This window comes from Dictyostelium purpureum, assembly GCF_000190715.1.
Source record: "Dictyostelium purpureum unplaced genomic scaffold DICPUscaffold_76, whole genome shotgun sequence".
Lineage (NCBI taxonomy): Eukaryota > Evosea > Eumycetozoa > Dictyosteliales > Dictyosteliaceae > Dictyostelium > Dictyostelium purpureum.
Window position 1 is genome coordinate 73,816 of NW_003519413.1, and position 17,929 is coordinate 91,744.

General features: G+C 27.7%; 8 protein-coding genes across 8 annotated transcripts; 3 read left to right on the plus strand and 5 right to left on the minus strand.

The window, feature by feature from the left end:
* Positions 1 to 132: 132 nt before the first annotated feature.
* DICPUDRAFT_87259 (uncharacterized protein) lies at positions 133 to 2,334 on the minus strand (the record flags this gene model as incomplete). Its single annotated transcript, XM_003286638.1, has 2 exons — positions 133 to 2,098; positions 2,228 to 2,334. 2 exons carry the CDS (start codon positions 2,332 to 2,334, stop codon positions 133 to 135), a joined length of 2,073 nt encoding a protein of 690 aa, XP_003286686.1.
* Positions 2,335 to 2,935: 601 nt separating this feature from the next.
* On the plus strand, positions 2,936 to 3,493 carry DICPUDRAFT_77557 (uncharacterized protein; the record flags this gene model as incomplete). The annotated part of the gene is made up of 3 exons (XM_003286621.1): positions 2,936 to 2,974; positions 3,054 to 3,384; positions 3,456 to 3,493. 3 exons carry the CDS (start codon positions 2,936 to 2,938, stop codon positions 3,491 to 3,493), a joined length of 408 nt encoding a protein of 135 aa, XP_003286669.1.
* A 241-nt stretch (positions 3,494 to 3,734) lies between these two features.
* Positions 3,735 to 5,337, minus strand: DICPUDRAFT_77558 (uncharacterized protein; the record flags this gene model as incomplete). Its single annotated transcript, XM_003286639.1, has 3 exons — positions 3,735 to 4,122; positions 4,192 to 4,314; positions 4,385 to 5,337. 3 exons carry the CDS (start codon positions 5,335 to 5,337, stop codon positions 3,735 to 3,737), a joined length of 1,464 nt encoding a protein of 487 aa, XP_003286687.1.
* An 836-nt stretch (positions 5,338 to 6,173) lies between these two features.
* DICPUDRAFT_54421 (uncharacterized protein) lies at positions 6,174 to 10,053 on the plus strand (the record flags this gene model as incomplete). Its single annotated transcript, XM_003286622.1, has 2 exons — positions 6,174 to 7,094; positions 7,169 to 10,053. The coding sequence occupies 2 exons, from the start codon at positions 6,174 to 6,176 to the stop codon at positions 9,974 to 9,976; spliced, it is 3,729 nt and encodes a 1,242-aa protein (XP_003286670.1). The 3' UTR covers positions 9,977 to 10,053.
* Positions 10,054 to 10,163: 110 nt separating this feature from the next.
* Positions 10,164 to 11,119, minus strand: DICPUDRAFT_31276 (uncharacterized protein; the record flags this gene model as incomplete). Its single annotated transcript, XM_003286640.1, has 2 exons — positions 10,164 to 10,872; positions 10,941 to 11,119. Coding segments are annotated over 2 exons (888 nt in total), but the record flags the coding sequence as incomplete, so codon positions are not given.
* A 350-nt stretch (positions 11,120 to 11,469) lies between these two features.
* DICPUDRAFT_91770 (uncharacterized protein) lies at positions 11,470 to 12,400 on the plus strand. The gene has a single exon (XM_003286623.1). It carries the CDS (start codon positions 11,484 to 11,486, stop codon positions 12,375 to 12,377), a length of 894 nt encoding a protein of 297 aa, XP_003286671.1. The 5' UTR covers positions 11,470 to 11,483; the 3' UTR covers positions 12,378 to 12,400.
* An 87-nt stretch (positions 12,401 to 12,487) lies between these two features.
* DICPUDRAFT_150684 (uncharacterized protein) lies at positions 12,488 to 16,661 on the minus strand (the record flags this gene model as incomplete). The annotated part of the gene is made up of 3 exons (XM_003286641.1): positions 12,488 to 15,300; positions 15,383 to 15,908; positions 15,978 to 16,661. 3 exons carry the CDS (start codon positions 16,659 to 16,661, stop codon positions 12,488 to 12,490), a joined length of 4,023 nt encoding a protein of 1,340 aa, XP_003286689.1.
* Positions 16,662 to 17,031: 370 nt separating this feature from the next.
* DICPUDRAFT_91771 (uncharacterized protein) lies at positions 17,032 to 17,624 on the minus strand. Its single transcript, XM_003286642.1, has one exon. The coding sequence runs from the start codon at positions 17,469 to 17,471 to the stop codon at positions 17,205 to 17,207; it is 267 nt and encodes an 88-aa protein (XP_003286690.1). The 5' UTR covers positions 17,472 to 17,624; the 3' UTR covers positions 17,032 to 17,204.
* Between the last annotated feature and the right edge of the window lie 305 nt (positions 17,625 to 17,929).

Consider the following 17,929-nt stretch of genomic DNA (forward strand, 5'->3'; position numbering starts at 1 on the left):
ATCTAAAAACTATATTTTTTTTTTTTAAAAATTTTTTATTTTTTATTTTTTTTTTATTTATTTTTCTTTTTTTTTATTTGTTTTTTCTTTTTCTTTTTCTTTTATAATAAATATATATTCATATTGTTATATTTATTTTTTTTGTTTTTTAACAACTGGTTGTGAAGCACTTGATGATTTTGATTTAGCTGGTTGTTGTTTAGCTGGTTGTTGTTTAGCTGGTTGTTGTTTGGTTGGTTGTTGTTTAGCTGGTTGTGATTGTTTTTCTCTACCATTGACATCTTTACCTGATTCAATTTTATTTCTCTTGTCCATAAGATTTTGAGTAGCAGCAACTTTTTGTTGGTTAGTTTCTTTAATTTTATTGTAAATCCATCTTTCTTTCTTTCTAATCATAGTTTCAGCTAATTTGAGTTCTTCTTCATTTTGTTTTTGTTTCTTTAAATCTTCTCTTTGTTTTTTGGTCATTTGAGCTGGAGTAGTATTAGCAGCAACTGGTTTATCTTGTTCCATTTCTTCATCTTCAGATTCTTCTTCATCTGAATCTTCTTCGTCTTCCTCTTCAGATTCTTCATCATCATCACGTGATTTTCTCTTTCTATCTTGTTCTTTTCTTAACTCTTCAGTATAACGTTGTTCAAGAATTTCAGCATCATCTTCATTTTCTTCATCTTCATCATCACTTTCTTCTTCATTATCTTTTTCTTCTTCTTCTTCGTCTTCTTCTTCTTGTTCTTCTTGAGCAATAGCTTTTGCGAAATCTTTAGAGTTGATTAATTCATCAAGAGCAGCTTTACGGGCTGGAATGTAATCGTCGTCTTCGTATTCGACAAATGGTGAAAGATGGGCTGGTGGAATAACACCAATACTATATTCAGAGTATGGAAGTAAAACTTTGCTGTTAACTGAATCAAAGACCCATTGTGGTTGAATATATTCTCTAGTGTGATAAGTTTTGGTGATGGTATTTCTATCGATGATTTGATGAGTGATAGTTTGGTTACCTTCGTAGACTGGACCACCTTGAACTGAGACTCTACCACCAAATGAAAGGATAATAAATTCTAAAATATGACGTGGAACTTCACGACCAAGGAAAAAGTGGAAACCTTTGAAAAGGTTTGAATGATCTAAAATTTTTGGAATATCGTCTTTGTTTTCTTCGTCAACTAATCCTTCAAAATCTTTTGAAATACCACTAGCATTAACTTGTAAATCGTTTTGTTCTTCAGATTCAGTTGGTTCTTTAATTGATTTTTCTTCTTTGGTTGAAATCTTTGAAATCTTTTCTTCTAATTTTTTAAGTTTTGGATCGGCCTTGGCAGTTTTGCTACCATCAAGAGCAGCGGCAGCAGCAGCAACAGCTTTAGCGGCTTCAATTTTCTTTTGGGCATTAATGGCAGTTTTGGTTTTAAGACTATCGAAAATATTGAATAAACCTTCGGCTTTACCTAATTTAATTTCATCAATCTTTGGTGGATATTCTAAATCGAGTGATGAGAAAAGACGGTAATTTACAAATTTCATAAGAGCTTGATAAAATTCAATAAAACTGATCATTACACCATAATCGACTTGTTTTTCTTTTTTTGAAAGATAGTTGAGTGGAGTGATCCAGGTAATGGTTTCACCCATAATTTCGGCTTGATAGTAGATACCTTTAACTGATACAAAAACCTTCTTTAAACTATTACTTTTGGCAACATAATATTGGAATTCACGTGCTAACTTTTCACATGCTCTAATTTGATTTTCACGAATCTTTGGTGATGCATCCATATTTGCAAATAAAAATATTAAACTTAAACAATCGTCGAGGTCCTTTAATGCATCTTCGAATGTTGGATAACGTTCTTTAACAATATGGTCTAATGAAATCATTGGACGATTTTCACGTAATTTCTTTAATAATGCAACTTCTTTCTTGGCAATTAATTTAATTTCTTTTTCTTTAATTGTTTTTCTTTCTCTAATTGTTTCTAAAATCTTTTCATTTTGTAAATATTTAATATCTTTAGCATAGTAATATGTCTTGTTTTTTCCTTTTAATTTCTTTTTTGGATCTCTTGGGTGAATACCTTTAAGAATACATAATTTTCTTTATATTATAAAATGTATAAATAAATAAATATAATAATAATAAACAATGTTAATATATAATTTCGTTTTTTTTTTTTTTTTCTCGTTTTTTTTTTTTTTTGATTATATTTTATAAATAAATAATTACCTGAATACTTTTAATGATACTTGTAATTTCTTTACAGCTTCATTTCTGGTCATAAACTTTAAGTTTTCACCTTTAACTCCTTTTTTAAATTTTCTAATACCACCCATTTTAAATGTTATATTATATCTCTTTACTACAAAGAATTAAAAATGAAAAAAAAAATAAAATAAAAAAAAGTTTTCGTTTTTTTAAAAAAAAACTATTTTTTTTTTTTTAAATTTTATTTTTTTTTTTTTTTATTTTTTTTATTTAAAAATTATTTTTAAAAATTATTTTAATTTAATTATGCCCTATATTTAATCATGATTAAATTAGATTTCTTTTGTTTTTTTACCATAATTTAAATTTAAAACTCTATTTAGTAAAATTGTTGTTAAAATGTAATAATTTAATCCTATCTTATTCATAATAATTTATAATAATTAAATTAGATGTTGTTTTTTATTTTTTTTTAATTTATTTTTATTTTTTTTAAAAATTAATTTTTTTTTTTTTAAAAATTTAAAAATTAATTTTTTTTTTTTGAACACACACTTTTAAATTTTATATATCATACAACATATGTTAAAGTATTGTTGTAATAATTTAGTTTTTAGATCATCACGTTATTTTTGTACTAATCTTTTAAATACCCAATCAGCTTTTAAACCATCACTTTTAATTAATAATAATAATTTAAACAGATTTTTCACAACCAAAAATAATAAAATGTCAGATCCAGTTAAACCAGGTGCTACCGAAGCAAATGTAAATATTTTAAAAAATAAAATAGAAACTACTTTAACAGTTTGCTAACTATTTGTTTTCTAATAATAATCAATTATAGATGAGAATAGACCCAAAGGATACTTTCTTTGCCAAGATTGTTAATGGTACAATTCCAGTTCAAAAAGTTTACGAAGATGACTATTGTATTGCATTTGATGATATTGCCCCAGTTGCCCCAGTTCATACACTTGTTATTCCAAAATTGCCAGTTGGTGGTGTTGGTGATGTTGCTCATGTTGATTTAGCAAAATACAAAGAACATATGGGTCATATTATGGCTACTATTCCACATATTGCCTCATTAAAAGGTATTGACTCGTATAGATTAGTTATTAATGAAGGTGCCCATGCTGGTCAATCAGTTAGATGGTTACATGTTCACATCATTGGTAAGTTTTTTTATTTTTTTATTCTTTTATTTTCTTACATAAATATATTAATTTATTTTAATTCTTAATAGGTGGAAAATCTTTAGGCTGGCCTCCATATAGCAATTGATCATTAAATAAACTTTAAACTTTTTTTTGAATAAAACTTTTGGAATCTGATGGAAAAAAATTCCATCAGTTTTATAAAAAAAAAAGTCTAGGTGGGGAAACAATAAATAATGAAGCTAATAAATAAAAGAATAATTAAAAAACATCTTTGATTAGTTCAGTTGTTTTATCCTTTCGGTAATGTTATTTTATTCTATTTACAATTTATTTCTAAAATTAGTTTAAATAATAAACTAATTTTTTTAAGTGTCGCTATTATCATTTTCATCATCACTTGTTTTTAATCTTTTTGATTTTTTATCACTTTTATTGCTACTATTCTTACTATTAATACTATTTCTTTTATTCTTTTGTAATGATGATTGGGATATATCTATATTATTATCTTTACTGCCCTCGTCATTATTATTGTTGTTTTTATTGCTGCTTATAATATCATTGCCATTATCAGTATTTGCATTTTCTTGAATAAAGCCATGTATTGTATTTATAATTACACTCATTTGATCTTCTAACCAAATGATTCTATCGTTCATACTTTTCATTGTATCGACCATTTTAGTTAATTGATCATTCTCGACTGGTAATGGTGGCGGGTCAGTATTTGATGAAACCCCACCAACACGATAGCTAAAAAATATTGATTAGTAAAATTTTTATTATTTTAATTTATATATTAATAACGATGTTGCTACATACTAAGAAATAGAGTCAATATCCAATACATGTATATCCAATAAAAAATTAAACTGTGGTGTTGTGGTTGTATATTTTCTACCTATATAGTTATTGCATCCTTTACAATATAATGCTATAAAAAAGCTAAATAATTTAATAAATATTAATATATATTTGATTATATATTAGATTTATAGGTAAAATAATCACTTACCAATTCCCTTCGCCTGGATTGCTTGATAATTGTTCTTCACCCTGGATGACCATTGATGTAACTTTATTTAAAAGATATGTCTTTGATAATCTCATATAAACGTCATGAACTGATTGACGTCCATCTACAACTAATGTCGAATCACCAATAATTCCTTTACATGACAAACAGCAAAAAATACAAATTGAATTAACAATAGTTTCGAGTGGTGGTATATTAAATTGTGATTGTTGTTGTTGCTGTTGCTGTTGTTGCATTTGAAATTGCTGTTGTTGGTGAAGATTATGTTGAAATTGAAGAGGAGATTGGTGTGGAGATTGTTGTTGCTGTGTACTTTTTTGGTAATGATGATTTAACATTTCAATTGAAGATGTTGGAGATAATGATGAAAATGTTGAATAGCCCTCCTGTATCGGTTGTGTTGATAAAAGGTGATGTTGGTTATATACAGTATTTACATTAAATTGCTGAGGATGCTGTAATTGTGGTGGTAACTGTCTATATGATGGTGATGGTCTACTTTTAATATTACCACTGTTTAAAGGACTAAGATCCTGGTTCAAATTTAACGGTATTGGGGAATTTGAAGTATATTGACTATTTTGTTTATAAATTGATGATGGGGTTTTAGCTATAGTATTGTTATGTGGTGATTGATGTATATATTGGTGCTGTAGAGGTTGTTGAATAGGTTGCTGTATAGGTTGGTGTAGTGGTTGTTGCTGCTGTTGTTGCTTGTAAATATTTAAAAAAGTGTTTTCATTGTAATTGTAGTCATTACCTATATTGTTTTGTTGGTTTTTATTATTATTATTATTATTATTATTTATTGGAGGTGGCATACCATCCGTATTGGCATACAAATTACCATTTACCGATTTTTTATGGCTATTTATATTATTTTTTGTGTTATTCTGACCATTTCGAACTATATGATTATCTAAATTATTCATTATAATCGAAATTAAAATAAACAAAAATTAAATAAAAGAAAAAATTCCTTTATTCGAATTTGGTTATATGTTTAATTAATTATGACTTTCCCCCTTTTTTTTTAAAAAAAAATTATAAAAATTTAAAAAAAAAAAAATTTTATTTTTGAAAAAAAAAAAAAAAAAAAAAAAAAAAAAAAGAAAATATTTTTATATTAATAAAAAAAAAAAATAAAAAAAAATAATATATTACTTAATTTTATATCTATTTTTTTTTTTTTTAAAATTCATATTTATTAAAACCTTTTGACTTTAATCGTTTTTTTGGTTATTTATATAAAAATATAATTCAAATAATAATTTAGTAATTTATATTTTTCCCATGATACAATTGCTTTTTTGATTAAATATATGAGTTCATTTCAAATAAAAAAGGAAATGTTTATCAACATATATGAACCAAAAACTATAAAAAAATCAAAAATTTTATATTCGTTTTTTTTTTTATTTTATTTAAATTTTTTTTTTTTTTTTTTTTTTTAGTTTTTTTAAAAATTTTTTTTTAAAAATTATTTTTAAATTTTTTTGCTATTTTTTTTATTGTTGTTATATTGTTGTATTACCAAATAAATACACACTCTTTTATAAACTCTTACAATTTTGTATGATTTATAAATTTATCAAAAGTTTTAAAATTAAATATCTATAGTATTTATTTATTAAATCTTTTTTCTTTTTTTTGTATTTAAAAAAAAAAAAAAAAAGTGTGTTTTTGTAATAATATCAAATTTATAAATTTAAATTAAATTAATAAATAATAAATATTAAAATAATATAATAATAATAATAAATAAAAAATGGTTGTAATTTCAAATTTTTATGAAGGTAAAAATGTATTGATTACAGGTTCAACAGGTTTTGTTGGAAAGGTCTTACTTGAAAAGATGGTTAGAGATTTACCAGGCATTCAAAAGATCTATATTATTATTCGTGGTAATGCTAAAGAAAGATTTATCGACGATATTATTGGCTCAAGAATTTGGGATTTATTAAAAGCCAAATTAGGCGGCGAAGAAGAGTTCAATAAATTAATTCATAACAAAGTTGTTCCAGTTTCTGGTGATCTTTCAAAAGAAGGTTTAGGTTTATCCCCAGAAGATACTCAAACAATTATCGATAATGTTAATGTCATCATTCATTGTGCTGCTTCTATTGATTTTCGTGAACGTCTCGATAAAGCCATTCAATCAAATCTTTATGCTTCATTAAATATGTTGGATTTATCAAGAAAACTCAGAAATATTAAAGCATACGTACATTGTTCAACTGCTTATGTTAATTCAAATCGTGAAGGTTGGTTAGATGAAGAGCTTCCAGTTTTAGATTTCAACCCAGAAGAGATGGTAGATCTTATTATGAAACAAGATATTCAAACATTAGAACGTATTACACCAAATTTATTAGGCGCTTACCCAAATACTTATACTTTTACTAAAGCTATTACCGAACGTATTTTAGCTTTAAAGCGTGGTGATGTCCCATTATGTTTTGTTCGTCCAACTATTGTTGGTGGTTCACTCAAAGAACCAGTTCCAGGTTGGGTTGATTCCGTAGCTGCTATTGGTGCTGTTATGTTATATTGTGGTGTTGGTTTAGTTCAATTTATGAAAGGTGATGGTCGTATGGTTGCCGATATCGTTCCAGTTGATCATGTTGCAAATGCTTTAATTGCTGCCGCTGTCTCCATGGAAAGTCAAAATAGCTTAAAAATTTTCCAAGTAAGTTTAAATTTAATTATTAAAAATATTAATATTTATAATTATATTAATTCATATTTTTTTATTTCTTTTAGATTGGTACAAGTCATAGAAATCCAGTATTATGGAATAGAATTTCACATTATGTAACAGAATATTGGAGAAGTCATACACCAAAGAAATCAGTTGCTAGATCATCATTTTCATTCCATTCACACATAATGTATGAAGCTCACTTTTTCATGAAATATGGTATTCCATCAGCATTACTTCAAGTATTAGCAGTTCTTACTGGTAGTGAAGATACCAAAACTAAAGCTGAAGGTTTCAAAAAGATTACTAAAGCTGCTAGATTAATTTGCGATACTTTTAAACATTTTACTGGTCACGAATGGGTCTTCTCTGTTCAAACATTAGAAAAGATTTTCCAAGATCTCTTTGATGGCGAAGATAGAATCAAGTTCAATTGTGATGCAGCTGAAATCAATTGGCAATCATATTTCTGTTACTTCTGTTATGGTCTTCACAAATACGTTATCAAAGAAGAAGGTGTTCGTCCACCAACTGAACTTTTAAACACAAGTATCATCACTAAATCTGAAGTCAACCAATCTGGTTTCTTCCAATGGGTATTTGCTGATATTAGTTGGGCATCTACAAGTTATCGTCATGTTACTCAAACTCCATTACCACCACGTGCTCCAACTGAAATTCGTTCACTTGTTATGAATTCACCACGTGTTCAACAAGCTATGGAAAAAGTTTCACGTGAAGAAGGTGTTTTAGTTAGTGAAATCGAAAAGAGAGCCAGTCAAATCATGGATAGAATGCAATCAAATCTTAATATTATGGTCGTTAGAGTTTTAGGTTGGTTCTTAAAGAAAGTTTGGAGAAAGATTTATCAAGGTATTCATGTCGACGAAAAAGGTATCGAATTAATTCGTGAAGCTATCAAAAAATCACCAGTAGTTCTCATTCCATCACATCGTTCATACATTGACTTTTTAATCATCTCTTACATCTTCTTTGAATACAATCTTCCATTACCACATATTGCTGCTGGTGAAGATTTCCTTTCAATCATCATTGTTCGTTGGTTCTTTAGAAATGCTGGTGCCTTCTTCCTTCGTAGAACTTTCCATGGTGATTCACTTTACTGGGCTATTTTCTCTGAATACGTTCAACGTTTAGTCATTGATAATCAACCAATGGAATTCTTTATTGAAGGTAAACGTTCTCGTACTGGTAAATCACTTCATCCAAAGATGGGTCTCCTTTCAATGGTTTGCCAACCATATTTTGAAAATCGTGTTCAAGATGTTCACATTGTTCCAATTGGTATTTCATACGAAAAAGTATTAGAAGGTGAACTCTATTCTAACGAATTGATGGGTGAATCAAAAACTAAAGAAAGTCTTAATGGTCTTTTACGTGCCTCAAAAGTTTTAAAGATGAACTTTGGTCGTATCAATGTTGTTTTTACTCCACCAATCTCTGTTAAACAATATACCGAACAAAAAGTTCAAGAAGTTGCTTCACAACGTCATCTTCCAGCACCAGCCCTTCCAGCTCCATCAATTCTTTCAACTCCAGCTTCAATTGCACCACCATCAAGCACAAAGAATAGTAATATCAGTGAAGGTGACTTTGAAATCAATTTCAATAAACCAGACAGTCGTGCTACTGGTGCCATCTATGATCCATTCAACAATAATGGTGATCGTCGTTCATTAATTTCAGATCTTGGTTATCAAATCGTTCGTGATCTTAACAAATCAATCATCATTACTACCACCTCAGTTGTTGCCACTATTCTTTTATCATTCCGTCGTGGTATCAATCGTGAAGAACTCATTACCAAAGTCGAATGGCTTCGTGAAGAAATTTTCGCTCGTGGTGGTGATGTTGCTTTTGAAGGTCCATCAGATGCTTTAGTTGATCACTCATTAAAACTTATCAGCAATCTTGTTTCAAAGAGAAGAAATATGTACGAGCCAGGATCAGCCCAATTAGGTGTTACAAATAAAAACTATAGAAAGAATGTTTTAGTCTTAAACTTTTATAGAAATCAATTATTACATCTTTTCCTTTGGGATGGTTTGGTTTCACTTGTCATTTTATCAATCTTACAAACTAGAGATCAACAATCAAATGAAAACATTTTAAATACCAACAATGTTAACAACAAACAACCAAAAGATACAGTTTCTGAAGAAACCATTATTTGCGAAGTTAGATTTTTAGCTAAAGTTTTATCAATCGAATTTGTTAATCAACCAGGTTATGATACTGATGAATTTATTAAAGGTCAAATCAACCGTATGGCCATCAGAGGTATCATCAATAAAGAACAAACCAATGAACAAACTTTCTATGGCGTCAAATCAGAAGGTGCTTGTAGCTTCTTTGCTAATCTTTTCTATCCATTAGTTGAAGGTTATTTATCAGGTATTCTCACTTTATTCTCAATCCAACCAGAAATGATGATCAAAAAGAACCAATTCCTTCAACGTATGGGTTGGTTTGCCGAAAAAATGTTTGAAGAAGGCAAATCAAACTTTTATGAATCTTGCTCAATGGAAATTTTAGGTAACAGTTTACAATTATTCGAACAAATGAAAGTTATTCAAAGAAAGAAATTAGAAGAACAAGTCGGTAAAAGAACTACTCGTTCAAGCAATGGAAACAAAAAACAACAAAAGAAACCAACAAGAAGAGAAAGAAAACAAGAACCAGAAGAATACATTAGATTATTACCACCATATCAAGATAAAGATGGTTTATTAAAAGAATTAACTGAAAGATTATCAAAATACAAGAAATCACCACAAACCAAACATCAACTCAATGATTTAAGAAGAACCGTAGTTGAAGATTTCCCATTATTATCTTCAAAACTTTAAAGCAACAACAAAAAAAATATTATATTTCCCACAAACTTTTAAATTTAAAACAAATAAAACTAATAAATTATTAAATTAATAATCGAATATAACTTTTTATATTTCTTTTTATATTTTATTTACAAAAATAATAATAAGTTTTTAATTATTACTATTTATTTTTATTTATATATAATTATTATATATTTTAAATAAATTGATAAGCTTCTTCGAATGCTCTTTGTTTAATATACTTTTGTTTAAACCCAGCTACATCGGCTTGTTGTTGGGTTGGTACTAAATTATTTAATTCTAATTGATCATATTTGAATGTGCCTATTGGTTGTGGCTCGGAATACATCATAGCTTGAACAGCTTGTTGGCCTTGTTGTTGCTGTTGTTGGCCGCTCTGTTGTTGATCTAAAGGTTTGTTGGTTGGTTGATATGTAAATGTAGTTGCAGATTTATCAGTCTCTTGTGAAATTGGTGGTAATGGTTCTGAAACTTTGGATGATTCTTTTTGTTTCTGGGCTGCTTGTGCCGCCTTCTTTCTATCAAGTTCTTTGAGTTCCTTTGCACTAATTTTACCTTTTGCTAAATCATCCATCACCTTTTGACTCTCTAATTTCTTATTGGTTAATTCTTGTTGATCTTCTAATAAAAATTTATTTCTTTTTTCTTGTACTATTCTTTGTTCATCTGCAATTTTTTTCGCTATTAATATATCCTCCTCTTCTTTTGCTTTTTTATTTGTAATGATTGATGCTTGATTTTGTTTTTGATATTCTTTTAGTTTATTCTCTGCTGCTAATGCTGAATCCCCACCTTCGATTGCCTCAAATATTACATCCTCCACCATTTCTAAATAATTATTATATTCAACCAATTCCTTAAAATCTTTTCTAGTTTTATTAAATCTATAAAAAAGTAATAAAATTAATAAAAAATAATATAAATAAAAAAACAATATTAAATTGATATTTACACTTTTAAATATTTCTTTCTTATTGAGTTTTCTTTTTCTAAACCAGTATCATCAAATCTTTGATTCATAAAACTTTGTTTTCTAAGCTGTGCATTACACCCTAAACAGGTTATAACCGAGTCTTTCATATAGGCTAATTGAATACATGATTCACAACTAAAATAATAATAAAAATCAAAAGTCAGTTATTTTGTGTATTACTGATCAGGTTTAAATGAAATGATTTACTTACTATTTATGACCACACGGAGCTGTAAGCAGCTTCATCGAGGGATTTAAATATAATGTACTGTTACATTTTATACATTGATCGTCATCTATATTCATGATTTTATAGTTATTTTTATTTAATTTACAATCTATTAAAAAAAAGAAATGAAAAAAAAAATAAAAAAATTAAAAAAAAAATAAAAAAAAATAAAAAAAAATAAAAAAAAATTATAAAAAAAATTAAAATTAAATTAGTTTAATTTTATTTCATTTCATTTTTTTTAATAATATTGTGTTATAATATCCAAAAAATTCTTATATATAAATAAAAAAATGATTGTAGACAAAGTTGTATTAATTACAGGTTCTTCGTCAGGTATTGGAAGGTGTTTAACCAAGGCATTTTTCGAATATGGGTTCAGGGTATATGCATCAAGTAGAGACGTTCTATCAATTAAAGATTTCGAAGATATGGGTATTAATACATTGCAAATCGATGTAAAAGACTCACAATCTATCAAAGATGCAGTCAACTATATTATAGAGAAAGAAAAGAAAATTGATGTTTTGGTTAACAATAGTGGTGTTTGTTATTATGGTCCTGCTGTAGAATTACCAGATTCAGAGCTTGATGAAATGTTTCAAACTAATTTCTTTGGTACCGTTAAATGCACAAAAGAAGTTGCACCACATATGATAAAAGAAAAATTAGGGTTAATTGTAAATGTTGGATCTGTAGCAGGTTATTTACCAATGCCAATTTCATCGGGATATTGCAGTTCAAAAGCTGCTTTACACAGCTGGAGTGATAGTCTAAGAGTAGAGTTGGCACCATTTAACATTAAAGTATTAACTGTCGCACCAGGACCAATAAAAACAGATATAGTTAACAAGGGTTTACCAGGCTTAGAGGAAATTGTTTCAAATCCAAATTCGCCATATGCACCAATTTTTAATGAAATTATGGATAGACCAAGAACATCATTAAAAAATCAAGTACCAGTTCAAGGTTTGGTTGATTCTATTATGAAAAGAATATTTTCAAGAAACAGCTCAGGAGTTTTAAGATATGGTCCAGGTTCAACTGTTTTATTATTATTATCATATTTACCATCAAGATTATTAGATTTTATATTTAGTAAAAAATTTGGATTTAATAAATTAAAATCAATAGTTAATAAAAACAATAGCAATAGCAATAATAATAATAATAAAAAAGAAAATTAAATAAATATATATTGATAAACTATAATGTTTGTTTTTTTTTTAAAAAATGGTATTTATTTTATTTTTAAGTTTCGGCAGAAGCCAGTTTATTTAAATTTAATTTAAATGAATTAATTAAGAGTACCTCTACATTTTGGAGATTTACATAAACAAGGTATTTTTTCGTCTTCGATTGGGAATTTGTAGTCATAAGTAATTTCTTCACCAATATTAATATCTCTTTTTGCGTAGATAATAATTTTCTTTTGGTTGTTGATTGTTAAAACTTTAGCTATACAATTTGGGTCACAGCAATGATTAATGAATCTAGCAAGATTACCCTTGAGAGTTGCATCGATAATAGTGTCATCATCCACTCTAAAGAGATAGCTACTACCAATACCTTTCTTTATATAACGCTTTTCTCTTTCATCTGCTACTTTCTGACGAATAACTTCGCCAATATATTCGATGACCATATCCTTTGCATTAATAGTTTCCATGGCGAAAAGACCCCAATCATGAATATCAGAACGCTGGAATTTGATTTTTTTTCTTCTTGACTTTAGTGATGCTAATGTAACAGAGTCTGAGCCTTGAAATCTACTATCAAATCTTGATGATCTTGCTGATCTTGATGCCACATCGAAATCTGCGGCTGCATTACTATTGTTACCATTGTTTGCTGGTGATGAAAGTGATGTTAATGGTACAGAGTCGGATGCTGATGATAATGCAGCCCCTCTTTTACCCACTGGTGCAATAACTTTCTTTTTAAAATATTTTTGAATATCATCTCTGGTATACCCTTCGGTACGAGCACAACCGGTTTGGCTAACATGAGTATTTGATATATCAATATTATCAAAACTTTTATTTATAATACTTTCATCAGTTTCTCTATTGATAGGTTCTTCTTGTTCCTCTTCTTCTTCCTCTTCCTCTTCTTGTTCTGGTTGTTTTTTAAATACACTTACTAATTGATTATCATTCATTAAATTTTCTTCTTCAGAGCTATCTTCTAAACTCTTTAAAACTTTTGATTTATTTGATGTTTTATTAATTGTAGTGGATGGTGGTTGTGATGATGGTGTGGCTGGACGAGGTGATAAACTACTATTCATTGTACCAATACTTTCATTATCTTCAAAGTCTTCCTCAGATTTTGTAGATAAAAGTTGTTGGATGGTTGAGGCGTCATTCATTACTTGTTTTAAATAAAATGCATCCTCTTCGTCTCTTGGTGTTAAATTTGAGTTTATAATGTCTGTTGGAATAAGCTTATTACTATTGGTTTTCTTTTTAGTAATGGTTGTTTTGGCTAATTTTGTGATTGTTGTTGTCGTTGTTGTAGATATCGATTTCTTTTTAGTTCCTTTAGAAGAAGAATCTCTAGATTTTGATTTTGATTTTTTACTTGATTTCGATTTTGATTTTGAATCTTTTTTGCCTCCTCTTTTTTTATTTACAGGTTCATCGTCTGAGCTATAATCATCCTCTGATAAACTCATAGATTCATAGTTGTTTATAGTAGTTCCATTAATGTTATCCTCGCTGTGTGATGAAAATTGATCTTCAGAATCTGATAAATATTTGTTGTTTCTTTGACCCGCTGTAACATTTTCAACATCAATATTTTCTAATTCTTGGTCTTCTTGATGAAGTTCATCTTCCTCATCATCAGAGTATAATAAAGCTTTTCTGGCTGTTGTTTGATGCGAGGTAAGTTTCTTTTCTTTGACTGGTGATCTTGGGGATGGCGATGCAGATGATAAGCTATATTTAGATTCCTCATCACTTGATTCACTTTCGTCACTATAGAAATGGTTCTTTGTTTTCTTTTCTGGTTTTCTAAATGATGGTATATTGGCAATATCAAGTTTAGAGCCTGCTGTAGAGGTTGTAATTGTTGAAGATGGTGGTGGTTTCTTTTCTCTATTTGATGAGGATGATTTCTTTTCTTTAGCTGAAGGAATTGTTGGAGTTGGTTCTGGTCTTTGAGAATCAATTTCTTTAATTTGTTTAAAAATTTCAGACTCTACAAAAGTTTTTGCAATATCTTTGGATGAGGTTGTTAATAGTTCTGTGCTGACTAAAATTTTACAAATTTCTTTTAAGATATGTTCATTCTCTTGGATATTGAATGTTTTTATTTTTGGTTTAATTCCTTTTTCGAGATCTTCCTCTTCTTTTTGTTGTTCTTTTAATAGTTCTATGTTGATTGCTTTCGTTTTCTTTATATCTACATTTAATTTCCAATCATTTATATAAGTCCCATTTAATACACTAATTGCTCTGTCTCTAGAATCAGCGGATCTAAAATCAATATACCAAAAACTTTCATCTAAATATACATTAACTGGATCAAAGATTTTAAAATGTGACATTAACCTGTCGGAATATTTCTTTTTCTCTTTACCCAATATAATACTAGTACTATTAAAACCTGTTGCTGTTGTTGTCGCCTCCTTTAATAATTTTTCATCAGGTAACATTGGTATTTGAATAGAATAGGGTGACGGTTTTGGTGTACTGAATTTGCTTTTCTTTTTTGGTATAGAAGGAGTTTTTTCAGTTTCTTTTGAATTTACAATGCTATTATTATTTATATTACTATTTAATACAGGTTCACCTCTTGATAATCCACTTGGTCTTATTAATGATGGAGTTGTACTAGGGTTTAGAGTTGGTGCTATTGTTGGTGTTGATGTATTTATTGGTGGTGTTGCTGTTCCAATCTCCATTGCCATTATAGAGTTGGTGGACGATTGTAAACTATTATTTGTGGGTGTTGGTGGAACGGAGTTTGCCGCTATAGTATGTGGTGATGAATGAAAATGGTCTCTACCATATGATGATCTATCCCACTCCCTATCTCTATCCCATTCTCTATCCCTGTATGATCTATTTGGAGTTAAATTATTACCATATTCATTATTTGAAACTAAAGTAAAAATGAAATTAAAAAATTAATAAATCTGAATTTTTTTTTATAAAAAAAAAAGTTTTTTATAAAAAATAATTACTTTTGGAAAATGAAAAATGTGGATATGAATCTTGTTTTGGCGTTAATGGTTCAGTTGGGTGTCTTGGGTTATAATATTCGTTATGTGGTTGGTAGTGTTGTTGCTGTGGTATTGGTGGTGGTGGTGGTTGTTGTAGTTGATGTTGTTGCTGATGTTGTTGCTGTTGTTGTTGATGTTGTTGTTGATGTTGTTGTTGTAGTTGTTGTAATTGTTGTTGTTGATAATATAAGTGATGTGAATAAACAGGTTGTTGTGATTGTGGTGGTTGTTGTGGTGGATATCCATAGTAAGGTTGTTGTAAATGAGTAGTTGGTGAATGTGGAATATAATTAAATTGGGTTGGTGGAGGAGGAGATGGTGGTGGTGGTGGTGGCGGAGGTTGTTCTATTTGATGTATTTGTTGTTTTAGATGATTCATCCAATCACCTGTTTCACCCTCTATGTTATATCCTCCATATTCTGAGATACCCATATCTTTAATTAATCTTTCAGTTCCTTTTTTAGTATTTATAATATGAGCTGTTTTCTGAAATGTAAATAAAAATTAGTTAGTATGAAGTTAAACATGATAATATAAAATTTAAATGATATTTACAAAAAATGAAGGAATTATTAATTCGACTTGTGAAGATTGTTTTAATTGATTCATTCTATCAATTTCGTATTTATCTCTTGGATCACTTAGTTGTAATGAAATTGAATCATTTGTATCGTGATCATATAAAAAACCATTGACCCGTAATCTATTTATAACTTTTTGTGGATCTGATTTATTTCTATTATCCTCTTCGATGTTCTTCCAATTACCACCACGGGACTTTATAGGATACCGGATTAAACTCTTATCTATCTCGGGATTTGTAAATTTTGGTTTGACTAATGATTCTCTTATTGTTTGTAAATATTTTGATTTGCTTAAATCTTCACTGTGACCATTTAATGTTGAATTTGGATTTTTATTTACAGAGTCTAGTTCGTCAGGGTCCGTGAATTTTCTTTTCTTTCCTAACGCTGGCCCACTATGGCGGAAACTTTCATCCTCTGATGAAAATACATCATAGTTATTTACTGTTTTAATACCCTCTAACTCGAATTCATCATGATTTATATTATTTATATTGCCACTATTGTTGTTGTTGTTACTATTGTTATTATAGTTATTATTGGTACTGATATTGTTGTTTTCATAATTATTATCTTTGAGTGTATTATCGGTTGCTGTTGCTACATTACTATTTTCGCTATTATAATTATTGGTAATATGGTAACCGTTATTCATTTTTTTTTTTTTTTTTAAAAGCTATAAATTATAAATATTAATGGTATAGATTAAAAGTATATCTCCATTACCATAAAAAATCTAAAAATATAATTTATTTACTATTAATAAAAAAAAATAAAAAATGAAAAATATACAAAAAATAATAAAAAAATTAAAAAATAAATAAAAAAAAAAAAAAAAAAATTTTTAAAATTATTTTTATTTTTTAATTTTTTTTTTATATTTATTTTTTAAAATTATTTTTTTTAAAAAAGGAAATAGTAATTCTAAAAAAAAAAAATTAAAATGGATTGCATTGAACTAAATCAAAAAATAAAATTAAAATAAAAAAGACCAAAACAAATGTAAAAAACTTATATTTATATTTATGATCAAATCAATAATTGATTTAAAAAAAAATTTTATTTAATTTTGTTTAATTTTTATCTATATATGGCAGTTTTGATATTATTTCGGAGAACCACTGAAATGTATACAACCTTCCTTTTAAAATATTATGATAAATTGGAAGTATTTCAAAATAGTGGTTTTGAGCATATGTTATATCGGAAATAGATCTTTGTAAGATTCCAAATAGATATTGAAATCAAAATCCCAAAAACCGGTTGAAGGACCTTCACCTTTGTAGTTGATAAATAATATAAAATCCTTGAGGCATTCCAATGAATAGTTGGACTCTGGAATAACCAACCTATTGTTAATGTTATTACATTGTTCTTCTAATTGTTGTTGTGGTTGGTATAGTAAAACTTCGGGAAATTTTAAACTATATTTGGAAAAAGCAAACATGTCACAACCTGAAACCATATTGTTTTATACTTTATTATTTAAAAAGTTTTATATTTTATAAATACATATATCTTTATTATTATTATGTTTGGCATAAAATAAAAAGAGATTTTTTTTTCTAAATTAGTCCAATAAATAATTTATTTCCAAAAAGTAAATATAAATAATAACGGAAAAAACAAAACAAAACTACAATAACATATTACACACCAGTTTTCTTTTGTTTTAATTATTTTATTTTAAATTTAAAAATTGGTGAGGAATTTTTATTAATATCTGCGATCTAATTGAAGAAAATAGAAATCGCTTTAAAAAACTTTAAAAATAAAAAAAAAAAAATTATTAAAAAAATAATTTAAAATAATTAAATTAAATATGAAATTTTATTCTAATCTTGAAAAAACCTATCAAAATGTTGACAATTTTTTAAAAAAAGGTTGTGTTTGAACCATTTCCTAATTTGTATTTGATGTTAT